This window comes from Puma concolor, chromosome D2, assembly GCF_028749965.1.
Source record: "Puma concolor isolate L17-30 chromosome D2, mPumCon1.1.hap2, whole genome shotgun sequence".
Classification (NCBI taxonomy): domain Eukaryota; kingdom Metazoa; phylum Chordata; class Mammalia; order Carnivora; family Felidae; genus Puma; species Puma concolor.
Window position 1 is genome coordinate 88,050,635 of NC_141677.1, and position 20,779 is coordinate 88,071,413.

General features: G+C 60.9%; 1 protein-coding gene across 4 annotated transcripts in view; it reads left to right on the forward strand.

Moving 5' to 3' along the window:
- Positions 1-20,779, forward strand: part of INPP5A (inositol polyphosphate-5-phosphatase A) — a 175,127-nt gene that overhangs the window by 63,140 nt on the left and 91,208 nt on the right. For 3 of the 4 annotated variants that reach the window (XM_086681247.1, XM_086681248.1, XM_086681249.1), the window contains exons 3-4: positions 2,320-2,420; positions 7,374-7,461. The exons of the other annotated variant lie outside the window; for it this stretch is intronic. In XM_086681247.1, the coding sequence (XP_086537373.1) occupies positions 2,320-2,420; positions 7,374-7,461 (189 nt within the window). The remainder of the gene's footprint in view (positions 1-2,319; positions 2,421-7,373; positions 7,462-20,779) is intronic. 4 annotated transcript variants of the gene reach the window in all.

A 20,779-nucleotide genomic window follows, 5' to 3' on the forward strand; every position in this document is an offset into this window, starting at 1 on the left:
CCGTCGGACCCTTTTGTCCAGGCCAGCCCTGAGGCCCCCGTCTGCATTCTGGGACCCGACCCAGCCTTCCGCCATGCGGGCACGCCACGGCAAACATAGAGCTGTGTGTCGAGGGACGGTGGCAGACGCAGTCAGAACTCTGAGAACGGAGAACTCTGTTGCTTCAGGCACAGCTGGTGCGGACAGGCTGGCCCTTTGGGAAGGATGCTTGAGCCTGCCGCTAAGGGGAAGTGCGCCGTGCAGGGCGGCCCCCGGGGCCAAGAGGTCGGGGCTGTCCCTTCCCGCCGAGTGCCTAGGGGAGCCTACGCCGGTGCCCGCCAGGCTGTATTCCCAGGGTTGGTATCGTGGTCATTCTTCCTCGGTGAGGCACACCGTCCTCTGGAGAAGCCGAGAAAGGTGCCCTGTGGGGGCAGCTGCCAAGCGGGCTGTGGGGCGGGTTGGCTTCCCGGTCACTTGGGCATTCCTGAGTTCGGTGCACATGAGAGGCGTCCTTCCGGACGGGGCTCACTGTGCCACCGGCCTCGCGTGCAGCACCCGAGGGCCCGTCCTGTGTCCCTGCCAGCCCCAAGCACTGAGGGGTGGGGTCGGGGGAGGGAATGTTCCATGACTGTGTTTAATGGCAGATGGGCCGCCCTAGTGGGCTTGTGGTAGCCCGGTTCTCCAAGAACAACATGCACGCAAGGAGCAGCTCACTCAAACAGCTGGCATCAGGTACTGACGCTTTTCGCGCATGCCGTCCGTGCTTTTCCTGGTCAGAATTGTGTTCCTTTTTAAGAACGCATCCCGAGTTCCTGATCGTGTGTTCACATCTCCATGCAGGCCACGTATGCGCCGGCCACCCGGTGAGGGGCCGCTGTGGCCGCGGGGCACTTCCTGGCCGTGGTCAGGTCACTTGTCTCATGGGGCATGGCCTGCGGGCCTGGCTCTCCGTGGCCAGCTTGTCTGTCCGTGGCCAGCCCTCTGGCACTTCCTAGAAGTGGCCACTTTCCATCGGGCTGCACACAGTGGCCCGTCCCTCTGAGGCCGCTGATGGCTCGCTGGCCGCCAGGCACGGGCAGGAAACGGTGCCTGAGGCTGGGTTCCAGGTGACAGAGCACTGAATGGGGGGCCTGCCCTGGGATGGTGTATTTGGGGATGGGGAAGGTCATCATGTGGGTTTCTGGCAAGTGCCTGGGAGAGGGGAGGAGCGCAGGACCAGAAAGAGCATCGTGGCCACCACGGCCAAGTGCAGTTAGCGTGATGGGCAGCTGAGGACGTGGGGACATGCCCCCTGCACTCTGCCCTGTTGCCCTCGACCCTCTGGTTCCACGAGCCCCTGCCGCAGCCCCCAGCTGTCGTGGCCTGGATGCCTCATCAGCTCAGCAGTGATCTGCTGTCCCCTGCGCCCTAGGGGAGCGGGGCCAGTGAGTGTCCTGTTCTTTCTGCGAGCGTGTGCTGGTCAACACAGGCTCAGCCACCTGTGGGTCATGCCCAGATGCCTGGTGCGGTTTACTGCAGGGGGCGAGATCAGGGTCCAAGCTGTGACTGAGGTTGTTGTCAGGACCCCTGTGCTGGGTGGGGGCCTGGGATGGCTGGACAGCCTCTGGACAGCGACCACACTGCTGAGAGCGTCTCTGCGGCCATCAATCCGTGTCACTGGGGGTACTTTACCCGTACCATCAAGGAACAAAAGCGTGGGGAGGGTTCGCGGCTTGCGGCAGCCCTGGGGACAGTGCCGGGACCCCCCCGGCCGTAGTGGGGCAGCGGCACCGTGGCCACACCACCTCTGCTGCTGACCACCGTGTGCCGCAGCCGTCCCTGCGGTGACACGGGTGCTGGGCACCTGCCGTGTCGGGTCGTCAGGCAGTCGTGTGCACGTTGTGTGCAAGGCAGCCTGGGCCCCCGCTGAGCGCAGTCAGCTTTGCTTACTCCCGGGCAGGTCTGGGGTGTGTGCGTGTCCCCGTGCTGGCACATGTGCCCACGACAGCGTGTAGGGCTGGCTGGGCTCATATCCTCTGTGGGGGACGCAGCCAGGTGTCTGCGGTGAGACGCTAACTGGTTCGTTTGTTTCTGTGGGACTTGGATGCTCCGCAGTTGACACGTTTGACTTTTTACAGCTGGGGGAAGTCCTCTCAGTGATTGGGGAAGGTTCTAAGAAATTCCACGGGAGGACGTGGGAAGCTGAAACGAGTGCTGCCCGAAGGTGGTTTGACTCCTAGAGACCGTTCAAAGCCGTGGTCGTGCACGTGGGGCTTTTGGTCCCGGCAGCCACCTTCCTCGTAGGGTGGCCGCACGGACCCACAGAGCCACTAACGGCCTGTCCTGCGCTTCCCTTCACAGGTCGTGCACACGCACAAGCCGCACTTCATGGCCCTGCACTGCCAGGAGTTTGGAGGGAAGAACTACGAGACCTCCATGTCACACGTGGACAAGTTCGTCAAGTAAGTCCTGGCGGTGTGTGCCACGCCCTGCTGCCCCCTCCCGGGGCGAGGTGCCACTAGGGGGGGCTGTCTCTGGAAACCCGGGTCATGACCCCACCTTTGTGAGGCTCCTTGGGTGGGCTGGTGTTCCAAAGAGAGAAGTCCTGTCCCAAGTGTGTGACCGTATGCCCCCTGGTGGGGACCACAGGGTGACAGTGTGGTTCCTGGGGGGTGGGACCACAAGGTGACAGTGTGCCTCCCGGGGGGGGGGGGGACCACAGGGTAACAGTGTGGTTCCTGGGGGGTGGGACCACAGGGTGACATTGTGGCTCTGGGGGTGGGACCACAGGGTGACAGTGTGGTTCCTGGGGGGGGGGGTGATAGTGTGCCCCTGGAGAGAACCACAAGGTGACAGTGTGACTCCTGGGAGGGACCACAGGGTGACAGTGTGGCCCCTGGAGAGAACCACAGGGTGACAGTGTGGTTCCTGGGGGCGGGACACAGGGCGACAATGTGCCCCTGGAGAGAGCCACAAGGTGACAGTGTGACTCCTGGGAGGGACCACAGGGTGACAGTGTGGCCCCAGGGGTGGGACCACAGGGTGACAGTGTGGTTCCTGGGGGCGGGACACAGCGTGACAGTGTGGCCTCCGGGGGTGGGACCACAGGGTGACAGTGTGGTTCCTGGGGGCGGGACACAGGGTGACAGCGTGGTCCCCGGGGGTGGGACCACAGGGTGACAGTGTGGCCCCTGGCAATGGGACCACAGGGTGACAGTGTGGTTCCTGGAGGCGGGACACAGTGTGACAGTGTGGCCCCCGGGGGTGGGACCACAGGGTGACAGTGTGGCCCCTGGTGATGGGACCACAGGGTGACAGCGTGCCCCTGGAGAGAACCACAAGGTGACAGCATGACTCTTGGGAGGGACCACAGGGTGACAGTGTGGCCCCTGGCAATGGGGCCACAGGGTGACAGTGTGGTTCCTGGGAGCGGGACACAGCGTGACAGTGTGGCCCCCGGGGGTGGGACCACAGGGTGACAGTGTGGCCCCTGGCGATGGAACCACAGGGTGACAGCATGCCCCTGGAGAGAACCACAAGGTGACAGCGTGACTCCTGGGAGGGACCACAGGGTGACAGTATGGCCCCCGGGGGTGGGACCACAGGGTGACAGTGTGGTTCCTGGGGGCGGGACACAGCATGACAGTGTGGCCCCCGGGGGTGGGACCACAGGGTGACAGTGGCAATGGGACCACAGGGTGACAGTGTGGCCCCTGGTGATGGGACCACAGGATGACAGTGTGGTTCCGGAGGGCGGGGGGGGGGGACTACAGGGTGACAGCATGACTCCTGGCAGAGGACAACAGAATGACAGCGTGGCTCCTGGGGGTGTGCAGTTGCAGGGTGACAGTGGTGCTTTGGGCTTGGAGACTTCAGCCCTGGGCTCCAGGTGGAGCGTCCCATCTGCATGTCCTGGAGGCCACACCTGTGGCGTGATGGCTGCCAGCCTGCCAGCTGTGGATGGACGGACAGACGGCTGGTTTCCATCCAGCAGCTCACATCTGTGTTTGTCACAGCGAGACGGGGACGGAGCCCCAGTCGCGTGTGGGTGGTGACATCTCCATGGTTCCGGAGGAAGTAGCCACAGGCCTCTGCACAGACCTGGGAAGTGCACGCGTGGGGGCGGGGCGGGGCGGGGGCGGAGCGAGCGAGCGGAGGGCGGAGTGTGTGCTCAGCCTGGCGTCCTGAGAAGCAGGGCCCGCCTCTGGCTGTGGCAGCCAGAGGCCCTGGGGCGCCTTTCCTCCTTCTGCTCTGCCCGCAGCCCCAGGGCCCAGGACACCCGCTGTGTGCTGGGCACCACTGTGCCTGCCCTCCGTGTCCCCGTGCTGTGGACTCGGGGCATCGTGACTGCTCCCGCCAGCCGGGTGTGAGGTGACCCTCCCTGACTTCCAAGGCGGGTCATCGAGGGCCGCTGTGCTGGGTCTGCACTCAGAGCCCTGGCGCCTGGTGCCCGGGCTCTGAGGGTGATTTCAGCCACCGTCAGCAGCCGCAGTCCTGCTTGAGGTCCCTGATACAGTGGACACAAGCATCCACGTGTCAGTTGTTAAACTGTGGGCCGATTTGCTAAAGGGCATTTTTTAAAAAGAATGATCAAATTTTCCCCAAATAATCCAATTTTACGGCAATTTTAATTAAAAACATGTTTTAAATTTTTTACCACTTAAACTAATACTAAAGTTAACATGAGGGCAAGGGGATGCCGCTAAATAGCTAAAAGTAGCCAAAATAATTCTGAATCGGCCCGAGGTGGGAGTGCCCCCCCTCCCCTGGCTGCAGGCTCCTTGGGGAGCAGTGAGGGCAGGGGGACGGGTGCAGGGCGGGCAAGAGCTGTGGAAGGACTGAATGCAGCTGGGGACTGGCTCTGAGCCACAAGGCCATGTGTGCGTGAGAAAATGGCACTGGGTCCCCCCCCCCTCCCCGCAGGAGGATAGTGTTTCAGTTGTGTTACTGAGTAAAGGGAGAGGGCTGAGCTCTAATAATGCTGAGGCTAAAATACTGGAGGGTGTTGTCTGTAGCTCTGGGGCAGGGAGTTACCTTCAAGAGACGCAAAAAGTGTCACCTACAAAAGAAAGGATTGTGAAATGCGAATGTTAAACAACGTTAACTGTTTACCAAAAGACCCTGTAAAGGAAGTAAATGGTTAGCTACTCCTGGGAAAGACACCTGCGGCACACCTTGGTGACCAAAGCCCTTACTTACCTTAAGGAGCTTGGCGGGGGAGAGCGGCATTTCCAGAGGGGGGGGGGGTGCCCTGCTGGTGCGCAGCAGGCTTGCGGAAGGAGGCCCCCCTCTCCAGCCGCGCCCAGCCCTGCGCCCCTGCCCCCCACCTCATTCCCCGCCCCATGTCCCCGCTTCTCCCCTATGTCCCGCCCCTGGCCCTGCCTCCCCGGGCGTCCACCCCGCCCCTTATCCCCCCCGCGCCCCATGCCCCGCCCCCGAGGTGTGCCCCTTCTGCCAACACCCCTGGGTCCTGGGGAGGCTGTCCTGTTCTTTCTACCCCTACCCTTGCTTGCCATATGTGACCCGTGTTGCCATTTTTTGCTTTAAACTGGTACCTCTTATAAAGATTAGAAGGGAGAGAAGGTGCCCTTTATCTTGACCACTTTGTCTATGGCTTTCTGTGCTCTGCCCGCTCTCTCGAAGCCTCGGTTTCTGTCTGGTACCATCTTCCTTCAGCCTGAGAGCTTCTGTGACATCCATCTTAACACGAGTCACTGGTGACGAATTCTCTCCGCTTTTGTTTGTGTGAGGAAAGCCTTTGTCTTCGCTCTTGAAAGATGTTGTTGTTGTAGCTGGGACTGCGGCTTGCCCGCGCTTCTCTGTTAGCACTTAAAGGACATCATCGCCTTGTCTTCTGTGTCCTGTTGTTTAGAACGGGCCTTAGCCATTGTCCCCGTCTTAATTTTCGGTATATAATGTGTCTTTTTTCCCTGACTGTGGCATTTTGTCTCCCCGGATGGTCTGCAGCAACTTGATTATGTTGTATTTTAGTTTGATTTCCCTTGTGTTTGAGCTTTTTCAGTGGGTTTATAATTCTAATCATATTTGGGAAAAGTTTGCTCGCCACTTTCCTGTTTTTCTTCTTCCCTTCTCTTGGGTCTCTGACTCGGCTTTCCTGGGGTCGGCCTGTCTGTCACCACCCAGGGCCCCTCTGCCCCTTGAGCTCTTTTTCCTCCGACATTTTCCAGGCTCTTTGCTTCAGTTTGGGTCATTTCTGTTGCTGTGTGTTGTAGTCACGGATCTCTTCCTTATTTATTTTCTTAGGTTTTAACCTGCCCTTAGGTCCACCTGGTGAGTTCTCTTTTCAGCCTGAGAAGTTTAATTTGTGGTTTTCACGTTTGCTTTTCCTCATATTCGTGCTTTCCTTGAAATCTTTGATTGCATGGACAGCCCCTGCTTCAGGGGTGTTTTCGGCTGACTTCTGTCCATCCAGGTCTGTCTCTGCAGGTTGTAGGTTGTATTTTTTTGCTTCTCTGCACACTAAGTTAATTTCTGGCGTGACGCCAGATGTTCCGAACATCGTGTGGTGTGTGTCTGCACCTTGCTTCCTGCCGCGAACACGGTGGAGGCTGCGGGGGGGAGGGGTGTGAGCCCTCCAAGGCACATAGCCTCTTCCCTTCTTCCATTTGGCTTCTTGGGGCCCGAACCCCTCTTCTGTCTGACCCCCGTGCTGGCTGGTCAGATGGCTACGTAGGTGCCCCCTTCCCTGCTGCTGCGGAGCTGGCGGGAGGGTGGGGGGGCCCTCGGCCGGGGGGCCGGCAGGTGAGCAGGGAGGCCCCCCTCGCTTCCCGGCGTGGCTCTGGTGCATTCTCGGGGCTCTGGGTGCACAGTGGCTCCCTTCCAGCCACACGTGCTGAGGTGACACGTGGGTGCCCGCCTAAGCCTTTTCTGGCTGGGAAACGAGGCAGGGAGGTGACCAGGAAGCCCCTCTGACGAGGGGTGTTAGAGACCCTTCCTCCTTCCTGTCGTAAAGCCTCTGGGGCAGGCCGCTGATGCTCAGCTTTCCTCCTGGTGGGGGGACCTGCCTTGGTCCCGGGGGCGTGTGGACTCCGGCCTGCTTCTCCGTTAGCACAAGACACAAACAGCCAGGAGAGCCCACAGAGTTTGGGGTTGTGCCGCTGCGGCGTGCGGCCCTGGCCAAGCTCCCAGTGTCCCCCCACCTCCACGTCTCTCTCCCCGAGAGGCCTCTGGGTCCTGTGCATCTGTCGGGTGTCGGGGGGGCCGCAGCTGACGACATGGCCCGACTCTACCTGCACACAATGGGTTTGGGTTTCTGCCGCCCTTCCTTCCTCCCACCACTGCTTGGTGGCGTTTTTGGGGTGACGTACGACACGGTGTTCAAGCCAGTAGCCTGGGTCTGGCAGCAGCTTTTTGGGTGGCTTTTGTACCAAAGAAACTCCCTGTTTTCCTTCTAGAGAGCTGTTGTCAAGTGACGCCATGAAGGAGTACAACAGGGCTCGCGTCTACCTGGACGAGAACTTCAAATCCCAGGAGCATTTCACGGTGCGTGCCCTTCTGCTGCACGGAGTCGGCCCGGGCCGTGGCCTGTGGGATGGTGATCGCAAGTGGGGGGCTCTTCACAGAGGCGAGGGATTAAGCTGATCCCTGGATCTGCTCCGCAGAGCTCGAGTGACGGAGGCCAGTCCCTCTGTGGGCCCAAGCAGCCCACCCCGGGGGCCTGGCCTGTCCTGCGACAGTCCTTGGTCCGGGGGTCAGCGGATGCCCGGAAAGGGGGCCCCGCTGGGGTGCAGCGGCTGTGGGGGGTACAAGGTGCTGGGGAGGCTGGAGGCTTCTCGGAGGAGCAGACGTCAGATGGGTTTTGAGTCGCCGGTTGTTGGTTCGAGCGACTGAGGCATCTCACCCCCCCATCTCTGGGGAGGGCTCAGAGCTGCCTCGTCAGCTTAGTTTCCTCCGGCTTCCGTTCCTGGCGTCCTTCACCTCACCGCTGTCGTGTTGCCAGGAGCCTGGTATGCAGCAGGCGCTCGGCCGTCGCGTGCTGGTCGCATGGGGCGGTGGGTGCTGGTGTGCCGAGAGCAGGCGGGGCCGGGGAGCTGTGTCCTGCTCAGGGAGCGACACTAGAGATGGCCCTGTGGTTAGAAAGGCATCTGTCCGTTCGCGGCCTCTGAATTCAGGGTGTCTGTGCCAGTTCGGCGGTACCTTCCTTGGCTGAGATGGTCACCGTCACGTGCCCATGGGATCCCCCGTGCCCCGCGCCTGCTGTCCTCGGGCACCCCTGCCCCCCTCCACACTCACGCGTGGCCTCTCCGCCACCTGTGTCAGCCACATCCCGGCGCAGGCACGCCCCGTGCAGGCCGCCGCAGCCCCGTGCTGCCTCTGCCTTCCTGCCCTGGGCCGAGGGCCGCTGGCTCTCAGCCCGCCCTGGACAGGAGAACACTCTTCTCTTGACCCTCACGCTTCCCTGTGCCGGGACCCTGCTTCCTGCTTCTGCCATCAGGACTGGTTCAGATGGAGTCACGGCAGCTCTGATGGAAGCTGCGTTGGTTTGGGGCGAGCGGAGGGCCGGGCACCGCGGAGGGGAGGGGACAGCAGTTGAACTCGCAGCCCTGGCAGTGGGAAGCACTCACAGTAAATGCGGAAGGCACTGCCGGGACATCACTGTGGGGTAGGGCGTCCAGGGGTCTGGTGTGCGCGTAACTGGAGCCCCAGGATGAGAGGGAGCAGGAGACAGCAGGCCCCTAAAGAAATGGCTGAAATTTTTCAAACTGGACGAAACGTGTGGGTGCGTAGAACCAGTCGTACGACAAGGAGCGCGGCAGGGGTCAAGGGGCCCTGTGCACAGACGAGGGCGTCAGTCCCTCAAGAGGACACAACCGCGTGGGCTGCGAGTCCAGCGTCGGAGCTTGCACACGTGCACGGCCGCTGGCAGCTGGGAGGACGGAGCCGTGGCAAGCATGGGCTTCGACACCGCCTCTCACCGACCGATGCTGCCCGCCAGCGTGACCCTGCCGCCCTTGGCGGGACGCCGATGGGAAGGGCAGCCGCGTGACAGATTGAGTGGCACAGGGCGTTCGGGGAGGGGGACCCACGCGCAGCCCTCCCCCCGAGGAAGCACAGAGGCCGGAGCCCATGCTCTCCCCGCTGGAGGACCTTGCTGTCCAGTTGGTGCATTGAAGTACTTCATGGTCGTGTCACACCTAGTGTGTTCTTTGGTGCATAGGTTTTCTTTTTTTTTTATCAACGTTTTTTATTTATTTTTGGGACAGAGAGAGACAGAGCATGAACGGGGGAGGGGCAGAGAGAGAGGGAGACACAGAATCGGAAACAGGCTCCAGGCTCCAGTCTCCGAGCCATCGGCCCGGAGCCTGACGCGGGGCTCGAACTCACGGACCGTGAGATCGTGACCTGGCTGAGGTCGGACGCTTAACCGACTGCGCCACCCAGGCGCCCCTAGGTTTTCAGACTTAAAGTGTCTGAAGCCAGGGAGCACCCAACATCCGTGGCATCTTAGTTGAGATGGGCAGTGCTTTCCTCTCTCGGTCATAAATACAGAAACGTCACGTTAGCCGGAGACATGGCCGTGCTGCTTGGCGGGAGCCTCAGACCGGGCTGGAGCATGGCATCCGGCTGGGGGGACTGGCCAGCTCGGGGCGCAGAAGGAGCCGCCGGCACACTGCATGGGGTGCGGCTCAGGTCTGCGCCGCTGAGGCTGTGTCTGCAGGTGTCGCAGGACCGGATGGGGTCGGGGGAGGGGCCGGGAGGCCTGGCCTGCCTGCAGCGGCTGTGGGCGCATGGCGGCCGGTCCTGGGGCGTCTGCACAGTGCTGTGGAGCGGCTTTCCCTCGGGTGGGGGCGGGGGGTGCACAGCGGGGAGGTGAGGGCTCCCCTCCTGCGGCCGCAGTCCTGGGTGAGGTGTGCTGATGGCCCCCGGATAACTGGACAGCCGTGTTTAGCGGGTGGGGAATGGACGGTGGAGCTCTAGACGTTGGAGCGCATCCCAGAGTTGGCACAGATGTCCGAGTGTGTGTGATCCTGCCTCGTGACCGTGATGCTGATGGTTGGCGATAAAATCCTGTTTGACCCTGGGGCCCCTGGAGCACCTCTGTGCCCTTCCGTCGCCCCCCTCAGTGTGCCGTGGGTGGAACCATCGTTGCTGGGGCCTCCGGACGTCCCGGTCGAGGGGACCCTGCACGCCCAGGGTCCTGGGTAGGGCTGGGCTACACTGGCCAGCTGTGTGGCCACTCTCCCACCCCAGCCTGGTGGCCTCTGCCTGTCAGACGGAGGAAAATTTAATTTTTACAAGATTAATGGCATTGGAGCAGTATTTTTAGCTGAGTGTGGTTCAAATAATAGGCCATTAATTGAAAAAGGAAATTGAAATGAATTTATCTTGTACATAAATGCTGTCACAGGTATTAATAGGGATCAGAAAATAGTGGCCTGTTCCCAGAAAGAGGTTGAGCCTGAAGCTGCACCTGGTGTATGAACATGACCGTGGGGGTTTGCTCTGCACACAGAAGCTTGGGGGCTGTGGCCTGGAGTGGGGGTTGGGCCTGGGGGTGGGCTCTGGGCCTGGGGTGGGTCTGAGCTTGGGGAGCTGCGGCCTGAGGGGGCCTCTGGGCCTGGGGGACTCAGCCTGGGGGGGGGGGGCAGGGGGCTCTGGGCCTGGGTGGGGGCTCTGCCTGGATGGCTCTGGGGGGGGGGGGCTCCTGCCGACTGCGTCCGGAGCCCACCGATGCCCCTGGTCACCAGAAGATGGCGCCAAAGCAGCATTTGGTGTCAAGCTTTTGGTTCAGGAGATGCTCACAGGGCTTTTTCTAGACTCAAATCAGCAACGATTACGTGAAGTTCGGTTTGCACCTAAGAGTCGTGCTGGGGGGCCACTTACTGATGAGGAGGCTGGTGTCATCCCAGCCCCCAATGGCTGCCCCCGGTGTGGTGGCCTGGTCGCCGGCCGGGTCACCTGCTTCCTGCTTCCCTGGAAGGTGGAGGCCGGAGGGCGGCTTCTTTATAGGGCTGCCAGGCCCTGTCCGTTCGCGGGAGCTCACGGGGACATCCCTGAGGGCAGACTGAGGACCCCGGCCCAGGGCGTGGGCACAGCAGCACAGCCACGCGTGAGCTGGAGGGGTGGGCCGGGAGTGGGCCGGCTGCGTCCGGTGCCCCAGGTGCCCTCGGGTCCTTCCCCCTGTGGCAGCGTCCGGGAAGCGGCCCTGCCGCGTCTCGTTTCTGGCTGCCCACCTCCCTGAAGCCCGATCCCTGAGTGCCGCCCTGCCCTGGCCCAGCCCTGGAGTCGGCCCGCACATCCCGGGAGGACCTGACCGAACGCCCCGCCGTCCTTCCTCTGGGGGAGGCCTTCTCCACGACAGAACGCCAGGCTCTTCACTGTCCTGCCAGGCTTTCCGGTTTCCACATCCCAGTAAGCTTTTGTGTTTGCCTACAAAGAACCGAGACGTGCCAGTGCTGATCGCCAGCAGGTGTGAAGGCGTTCTCGTCCTGGTCCCGCCACGTGGACAGAGCACGCCAGGTTGTGGGACAGAAGGTAGATGCGGACGGTGCTGTGGCCACTGCACCGGGACCGGCCGGAGAGGAGACTCAGGAGCGGTGGTGTCCCTTCCAGCAGGGCTGGACCTCTGTGCACCGGCCTCCCTGCCCCTGCTCCCGTGTCCCTGCCCAGGCACCAGGTGGCGAGGTGCGAGTGACCCGGAGCTCGTGCGGGGCGCCTGACCCGTCATCACCGGGGACGCTGCAGCATCTGGGAGAGAAGCCAGCAGCCACCGCTCAGCGTGTCTGGCCAGGCCTCAGCGTCCACAGGATCCCTGGGGTGCCCACGCCTCACAGCACGTTCACAGCACGGGCCTCATGTCCCCGGGTCATCCCTTCTTGTGGGCGGAGACTCTGTGGTGCCCGCCACGTGGGAGGAGGTGGCAGCCACCTTGCTGTGCGTCCTGCTCTCCGTGTGCTCCCCCTCCCCCGCTGTACGTGGCCCCCTTCCTCCCCCTCCCCTCCTTCCCGGGGCCTCTCTGTTCCCCCTGGCCCTGGAGGACCGTCACATGCACCTCTGCCCTTTGCCAGCACCCCTATTCCCTGCCGAGGACATTGCCCACACACCCTCCACATGTCCCAGGATCCGTGTGGACAGGTGGGTATGTTCCGGGCTTATGACACATAAAGGTGACTCAAGGGCCTTCTCAGTTACAGGCGTGGGCTCTGAGGTAGGTGGGGCGCTCCTCAGACTGCCGGCTTCCTGGGGCCCGGGCCCGCAGGTCCCCTTGCCTGCCACGTGGGAGGGACCTGACACCATCGGAATGACAGCCAGCACCCCCCGCCGCCAGGGGCGCCTGGGTCCCGAGTGCCCTGAAACGCTTCCCACACGAAGCCTTCCAGGATCTGCCTCTTGGGAAACTCCCCGTGACGTCACAGGCGCCCCACGGTTGGTCACAGTTGACTTCACAGCAGCCTAGGGCGCGGCCACTCGTGCCTTGACACTGAGGAAGTGCCCGGTGTAGTTTTCCAGGGCTTCCCAGTGTCTATTGATTGGAGACCTGATACCACAGGAATTGTGTCTCATTTCGCCGGAGGAACATAGAAAACACATCACTTACCACCGGAAAAGCCTGAACGTCGATAGGGGGACGTGAAGGAAACGGCTTTCCTATACTCTGGCTTCAGAAATGGCTAAATGAGGAAGAAATTGCAAATTTATTTTGGTATAATTTCCTCGTCTCGTTTCACTGCAGGAACGGAGCGTCTGCCGTGCGTGTGCTGGGCAGGCCCCCCCGTTGTGTGAATTCAGGGCTTCTGGGCTGGGGGAGGCCCTCAGAGGCATGGCCAGAGGCCACCCGTCCTCCCCTCACTGGGTGCCCCGTAAGGAGGAGGAGGAGGAGGACAGAGGGGGGTCACCTGGCTCCTGAGGCAGGATGCACGGCGTCAGGGGCCATTCCGAGGAGGTGCAGGCCGAGGTCGCATTCCCCGGGGAGCCCTTCCGTTTCTGGGACAGGTGCTTCTAGAACGTGAGGCTGCAGGTGAGCGCGCTGGCTCAGCGGCTTTTCCTTGGGCAGCGTCGGCTCGGTGGTGGGCACGGACCGGGCCGTCCTCTTGGTGGAGAAGCCGGGGGCGATGGGCACCAAGCCCAGCCTGCGAGGCCCCTGCCGGTCTGCACGCTGCAGGCCCCGCGGAGCCTCTGGGGCCCGGGAGCCACGCGTGGCTGGTCAGCGCCAGTGGTGCACGTGTTGCGATCTGCAGGGCAGGTGCGGGTGGGCCCGAGGACGCCGTCCCTGCTGGCACTGGGCCGACGCCTGCACAGCCGGCAGCTGAAAGAGGGAAGCCGTGTCTGGGCGGGAGCCGTGAGCTCCTGTCAGGGTCTTACAAGCCGTGAGAGCTCCCCGGCAGTGGCGGGCTGGAGCTGGGCAAGTGCCCTGGCACGGAGAGCACATAGAGTCCGTGGAGAGTGCTTTTGTGACCGCAGGGCTGCCTTAGCACACGGAGGCCGCGACTTCTCCTTGAAGCTCTGAAAGTGGGGTTTCTTCTGGGCAGAGGGGTCTGGAGCCAGAGACGTGTCGTGTCCTTTAGCGCCCAGAACTCGACATCACCCAGAGGCCCCGGGCGGGTCTGTGGGCTGGGGAGCGGGCTTCCCGGGCTCCGAGCCCTTAGTGGGGAGACCCAGATGCCTCCGCTGCCTGCGGTGCCCCAGCCGGCTCGGCCAGACAGTTCAGTTCCCGGTAAGAGGTGCACAGGTTGAGTTCCCTTCTGTGAGGCAAGAAGTGTGGTCCAAAGCAGCAGTTCACCGACAAGAGCTCTAGGGACACCATGGCATTCTGGGAGCGTGGCTTCGTGTGTGTGCAGACCTCCGGAGAGGGCTGTCAGGTGCCCTTTGCGGGCTCCCCTCCGGGGAGCACCCCTCCTCCCTGGCCTGAAACCTTTGCTCGGCAAACCCTTCCCATCCAGCAGGTTCTCCTTCCCGGGAACATGCAGTGGCTGCCTTACGAGTCCTCCCTTGTAGTCAGACCGTGCAGCCTGAGGGCAGGCCCTGGTGCCCAGGAGGGCCCATCTGCCGGTTCATGCCTAGGAGCGGTTGGCTCCCACTGGGCTGGGAGTGCCCATGCCGGTGGCTCCCCGTCCTGGGACACCAGGACTGCTCGTCACCAACAGACCAGGCTCCCTCTTACTTTCCTCTCTGGTTGGGGGGCTCCTTCCCCACCCCCGACCCCATGTTGTCTTTGGCAGTGCTGAGAGGAGGGTCCCCACGGGGAAGCACGGGGCGGGAGGGCTCGGTGCTGGCCTTGGACCCACTTTTCCGGGAGGTTCTGGGCCTTCATCAGTGGGGGCCTGCCTTCCATTTGCCCCAGATCTGCTGGAGGGCAAGGGGGGCTGCACCTGCTCTCTCCCTTCCCACTGCTGCAGGCCCCTGCCTGCTCCCCGCTGTGGCCCCGGCCCTGCTGGCGGGAAGGCGTGCACTGGAGGAGGTGCCCTTCCACCTCCCCCGTGCTCCCCTCACGATCGGCCCCCTTCTGTGTCTGCTCTCCCGAGTAAGATTTTAGGGGAAATTTATGGAAAATTAATGGAGTTTACTGATGTTCTTTGATCTGAGGAAAGGGAAAGAAGGCAAATGCATTTGTGATGAGGGAACTAATCTGCTCCAGGAGAGGCCCCCCCTCCCGTGGCTGCGCCCCGCCTCCGCGCCCCGCCTGTGGGGCCAGACAGGCCTGATGGAGTGTGAGGAACAAGATTGGTTTTCCGAGGGCACCGGGCCCTCCGCGCTCAGCTAAATCACGCTGTCTGCTCTGCTGGCGGTAACGACCCGCTCCCCTCGGCGGCACCTGCAGCCCCGCGGGACACGGTGATGTGCGGCCGGGCAGCGGCGGGGGCCCGAAGTGAAGGTGAAGCTGTCATATCGATCTTTTTAGCACTAAAATATGAGCCACTTTACTCCACTCCCCGCTGCTGTGATGTGAAAAATAATAACTCGGATCCAAATTAAAAATATTGATCTCTGGAAGGTGCTGAAAGTAAATAAACACCCCCCGAAGTTTTCGGGTCAGCCGAGAAACGGCCTCAGCAATAAATGTGTCGGCACGTCAGGGTCCAGGGTTCTTGATCTGTTTTTTCTTTGAATTGATTTTTCATTATTTACTTCCTAAAAGTGTTGAAATTTGGTCTTCCACTGTTAAATCCCAGTGTTTGGGCAAATTATTTCTTTGGGGCTTATGAGGTGCTTCTGATCCACTCGCTCATTGATTGATTGATTTTTGACTCAATAAGCTTGCAGTCCCTGCCTTATTTAGGGCTTCTATCATAATTTTTTATACATTTGCGCTTGACTTTTTTATTTGCCTCTGACGGATGAGGTGGCATGGGGCTGTCGAGCAGGGTAGCACGGGTGCCACGAGGCTGATTATACCCGGCTCTGTGCATTCTGAGGGGACGCTGGGTATGTCCTGGCACAGATCCCCCGTCACCTCCGGAAACCCCTGTACCCGACAGGGCCCTGGCCTGTGGGTGCCCCAGCGGCCCGCGGCCGAGTGAGGTGCGGCGGGCAGGCGGGCGTCTCGGATGCTGCGGTTCTCGGTGGGCGTGGGGGGACCGTGTGCTTCTGGAGAAAAGGCTTTCAGGAGCCCCCAGAGCTCTGGCCGAGTCCCCAGGGCCACACAGCGTGGATCCGCGTGGCCCAGCAGGAGAATGGGAGAGGGAAGGACGGGGGAGATGGCAGGATGGCCATTCCCGTGCAGCTGTTTGTGGGGACAAAAACTTTGCTGGGAAGACTGAGGACTTGAAACCTGGCCCGTGATCGATAGCACGTCTTGCCGCCCCCAGAGTCAGGGTTCCCTGCAACCATTTCCCACTCTCCAGCGTCTGGAACGAGAAGCTGCTGGCCCTGGGGGCCCCCGGGCTGGACCCGGCAGCAGGGCCGCGGGAAGAAGGGGCCCTGGCCCTGGGACTCGGGATTCTGGCCCTCGCCGCCCCGGTCGGCACTTTGCACCCCCCACCACGTCCTCCTCCGGGAGGACCTGCTTGGCGGCCTGCTCGTGAGCCAAGCGACGCCACGGCCGGATGTTCTTTGCGCGAGCCTTCTCTCTTGCTGATGCTGCGTGGTGGTAGCAGGAGGCGTGGGGGGCCCGTGCCGGCGCCGGTCGGTGCGCTCGACAAGGGCGTCGCGCAGCACCTGCGTGTAACCCGCGTTCGCCACTGGACGGAGGGGAGGCAGGGGCACACGGAGGCTCTTCTGCGTCTGCTCAGACTTGAACCCAGAGCACAGAGACTGCTTCTGTGCCTCACGCGGGGGCCTGGGGTTCCGACCGACTGAAGCCAGAACAGGTTCGGGAGCCCCACGGACGTTTCTGAGGGTGGCCGGTGCGCCGGCAGGAGAGAGGGACGGCCGCCAGTGGGGAGGGTGGGGTCGTGGCCAAAGGAGCAAGGCTGGAGCCAGGTGGTCAGGGAAGGGCTGACCGCACTGTGTGATGGCGGTGGGGGGTGGGCGCCTTGGGAACATCGCTCTGATCCGAGGTTTAGGGTGGGAGGCAGGAGGAGCCCCATCATCCTGAACACATGACCAGCTCCCCTGGGACCGAGATGGCCACTCCCCAGCAGAGGGCTTGTCTCTGAGCGCCAGTCATCTGTGAGCGTCCAGGCACGCAGTCCTGTTTTCTGACCGTAATCCTGTCTCTGGCATTTCCCTTTGTTCTGGGCACCACATCTGCCTCTGGAAGCCATGTTTCAGACGAGACACATATTCCAGAAGGATGGCGTGCCCTACGAGTGCACGCGGACGCTTACTGCGCCGAGTGCCAGAGTACCGTCTCTCCGTCCCCTCCCCCCGGACCAGAGAGGGTGATGCAGGGCGGCGCACGGGCTCCCCTGCGGACAGGCCGGGCCAGGGTCTTGTCTGTACCTCAGTTGATGCAGAGACAGCGAGTTGAGGCCGAAAGTTGGCCTCCTTCCCAAGAACCGGGATCTTCCGGCCTCGGCACCCGACTCCATCGGGCTTCGCAGCGTGAAGGTGACCTGAAGCCTTTCCGTCCGTCCCTCTGCGGGAGCGCGTCTGCGGGAGCGCGGGTGGGGTGTTCCGCGCGCAGGGCCGGTGCTGGTGGGTGGTCGCCCCTGACCTTGGGCCTGGGAGTCCACGCCGCAGGCTCACGGGCACAGGGAGGGTCTGCTGGGCAGCCCGGTCGTCACAGTCTACACACCAAGTACACACAATTCTGAGTCAAGAGCTGCCTCGGAAGAGTCCAGAGCCGGAGAGGCAAAGAACTGTGTGGCCGCAGCTCTGGGGGCCGGCCGTGGGTGTCCAGCCGTGGAGCGTGTGCAGAGGTCCTGTGACTCCGTGAGGAAGGCAGGGCGCTGGTCGGCAGCATGGCTGACAAGCCCACGTGGTGTGCATCCGCAGCACGGATTCAGAAAGCTGAGTTTTGCAGGATGGCCGTGCTCAGACTCGGCCGGAATCCGAGCCTCAGCAGTGAGCGGAGCACTGAGCTCGGTCACCTGTACACCCTGGTCCAGCCCCTGCACCTCGGCAGGCGTGGCAGACACAGGACGGGGCTCGCCCTCTGCTGAGAGAGAAACCCCGGTGCGGGGGGTGAGGCTGGAGCCAGAGCGCTGAGAAGTGGGCTCGCCCGGTCCCCTCTGTGCCCGGGGGGGCCGGTCAGACCCTCGCTCCAGCGGACCAGCCTGTCCTCAGCCCGGTTGCACGGCGGGAACGGGGGAGAGAAGTCCAGCACCCCCTCCTGCGGCCGGATGGGGCCCAGTGCCGATTGCGCCGGCAGAGGGCTGGCTCCACGCGGCACAGCACGCGGGTGTGACGCCTGACGGCTGCACGCGACACCCGCCCGCTCCTTGTCCTCGAGCTCACAGACTCCAGGGAGCGCGCACGTGCACACGACACCCGGCCGTGACCCGTAGCTGCCACGCGTGACCGTGTGCACTCGAGGGGCCGTCGGGGCCTCTGCCCACGTGGAGCGCACAGGCTCGAGGGCACACGTACACGGATGTGCAGTTACCAGGTGTGGAGAGCGCCCCAGGGGCCTCGTGGGAACAGGAGTCACGAGCGGGCCGCTCCGAGGAGAACCTGGAAAGTGAGCGGGAGTGGCCACGGAAGGAAGCAGGGAACACGTTCCAGGCTGGGCCCTTGGGTGCACAGAGGCCGCACGAGACGCGGATCTGCGCTTCCCGGGCCCCTCCGGGGGTGGCCTGCTGCCAGCGGGGGAGCACGTGATCCCGCACAGCGCCCCACGGCCACGCCTGCCCGGGCAGCCTGCACTGGGGCCCCGGCGAGGTGCGGGTATGAAGACCCAGCCGTGAGGCCCCACAGGGCGGCCCTGAGGGAGGCCGGGGAGGGCCATGTTCTCGCCAAAGGCGTGGGAGCCGCAGCGGCCCCCTCTTCCCAGGGCTGCGCTGGAGAGCAGATGACGGATGGGAGCGCTGTCCCCAAGCCCTGGCATACCGGAAGCTCCCATCCGCGATCCCCGCGGGCCAGTCTGTGAGCAGGGAAAAGTGAGTGTATCTGATAACGTCAGATCTGAAAAAAGATCTTGTCCCCAGCTCCCTTTGTCAAGAAGTGCCATCGGGAGATACCGTACCCCACAAAGTGGGCGCGTGATCCAGGAAACAGGGAGCAGGGGTTCGAACGTAGCAGCGCCCAGAGGGTGCGTACTGGAGAGTTCATGCGTGCATCTGGGTCACCTCCGCCATGACCGAAAGTCCGCGGAGGGCTTTGCCCTGTTTCTTGGACACGATGCCCTCTCCTCTCCGTCTGGCTCTGGAAACACCAGCGTGTGCTCCTGTGTGTGAGGCCCGAGCCCCAGCTCCCAGGGAGTCCTCAGGTCAGGGGTGAAGGCAGAGCTCAGGAGGAGGAGCACGCGCCAGGCATGTGAGCAGTTGTGAAGCTGGTTCTGTTTCTGAGAGGACTCTCCCATGAGGTGTCAGCGATAGGCTGTCTGATGTGCTGAGACGTACCGAGATGAGAGGAGCGGGTGTGGGGGAATTACGGTGACACGTGCAAGGGACTCGGATGACACAAAGAGAACCCAGTCGTGAACCGCAGGAGAAACAAACGGCTGTCGGAGAGAGGAAAGGCCGCCGTAATGCTCTCCCATTACGAAGCACGTTTCTACGGTTGTGGTGACGTAAATACTGATTATCAGTTCAAGTAAAAATGTGGTTGTACCCAGAGGGTAGGGGATCAGAAGTGCACGTGCGTGACATGTGAGTGCACAGGAAACCAGGGCAAGGGATTAAGTCTTCATCTTCCAGAGTGGAAAAGTCAATAATGTTGAAAACTAGAAAGTCAAGAAGTAGCAATACAAGTTTTAGGGAGATGGAGGTAAATACCAAAAGAAAACAAGTAAAAGAAAGTAATTTTCTCTTAGGAAGAGAAAATCGAAATGATCAGGTGCTGCTGTTTTTCATAATAAACCTTGCAAAACTGATTTTTTTTTAACCAAAGAAAAGAAAAAAATTTTTTAATTTTTTTGTTGAAGAAACAACTTAGAGGGCAGAGATTCCTTCTCTTCACGGTGACCCCAAAGAAGGACTTGCATGGGGAGGGGAGCTGAAGACAGGGAGGAGGCATGTGGATCTGTGCATTGGTGCCCTGAGCGGCTGTATACAGGGGCGGAGGGTTTCAGTCATCTGAGCCTAGGCCGTCACAAAGATTGGCTGAACCCTGGTGACCTTTGGAGTATCAGGCAAAGGATTTGAAGATTAGATGGTCAATGGGAAACCAGTGCAGTTTGGGGGAAGGAGGTGAGGTTATCAGGGCTACGGAAAGACAGAGAAGGGTAGGTAGATTGTTCCAAAGTTAAAAGATCTATCAGATCTGCCTTTGAAGCTCTTGTTGAAGTCGAGTGGTCTCTCTCTAAGCTCGAACCATCCAGGGGGCGTGCCCTAGTGAACACCAGAGAGAAATGGGACCAAACCCGGCAGGTGGAAGATAGTGCAGATCTGGGTATCTCAGCTTTGTGAGGAAGCCAGACACAACAGGCCAGGCCTAGAGCAAAGCCTGCATTGCCCCCTACATAGGCCTTTTCACTCTGGCCAGATCACAGTGTGCTCCCAAATGCGTGTCTGCCCCTTTGTGCTATATTTCTGAAAACACAGTCCAGAGCTGAGTAGAAATGGTGTGAGACTGAAGGTCAGCTTTACTGAATTAACTGCACTGAAACTAACGAGGACAGTATCTCCTTCAGGAGAAGAAAAATATGGGATGAAGCGCTTCCACCGGTAGTCAGAAGGGATTGACCACGTAAAAGTATTTTGTTTACATTTTAAGAATCTAGTCGTGTAGTTATGGCTTTATATAAGCTGTCAACTGACAAACAGTTCAGTTGGAATTTGAAATTTAAATAATGTTACCATGTATAATAGTATCAAAATATAAAATATTTAGGAATAAACTTGGCCAAAGATACACAAGATCTGTGTACTGAACACTGCAACACATCTCTGAGAGAAGTTAAAGAAAATCTAAATAAGTGGAGAGATGTACTATGTTCATGGATTGGAAGGCAGTACTATTTAGGTAGCATTTCTCCTCACACTGATGTTAAGAGTCAGTGTGATACTGTCAAAATCTGAACAGACCGTTTTTTGGTGGAAACCGGTTCTAAAATTTATGTGGACATGTAAAGGATTTAGATTAGCCACGACGAGGACTTAACACTATCTGATTAGGACTTATTATAAATCTGCAGTCATCAAGACAGAGTAGCATTGGTGTAAAACCAGATGAACACGTCATGGACCAGAGTAGAGAACTTAGGAATAGACCCTCCACTGGACTTGACAGGGGGTCAGGCAACTCACGGGGGTGGGGTGGGTGGGGTCATCTTTTCACAGATGGCACCGTCACATTTAGATGGCCGTGTGCAAAAAGT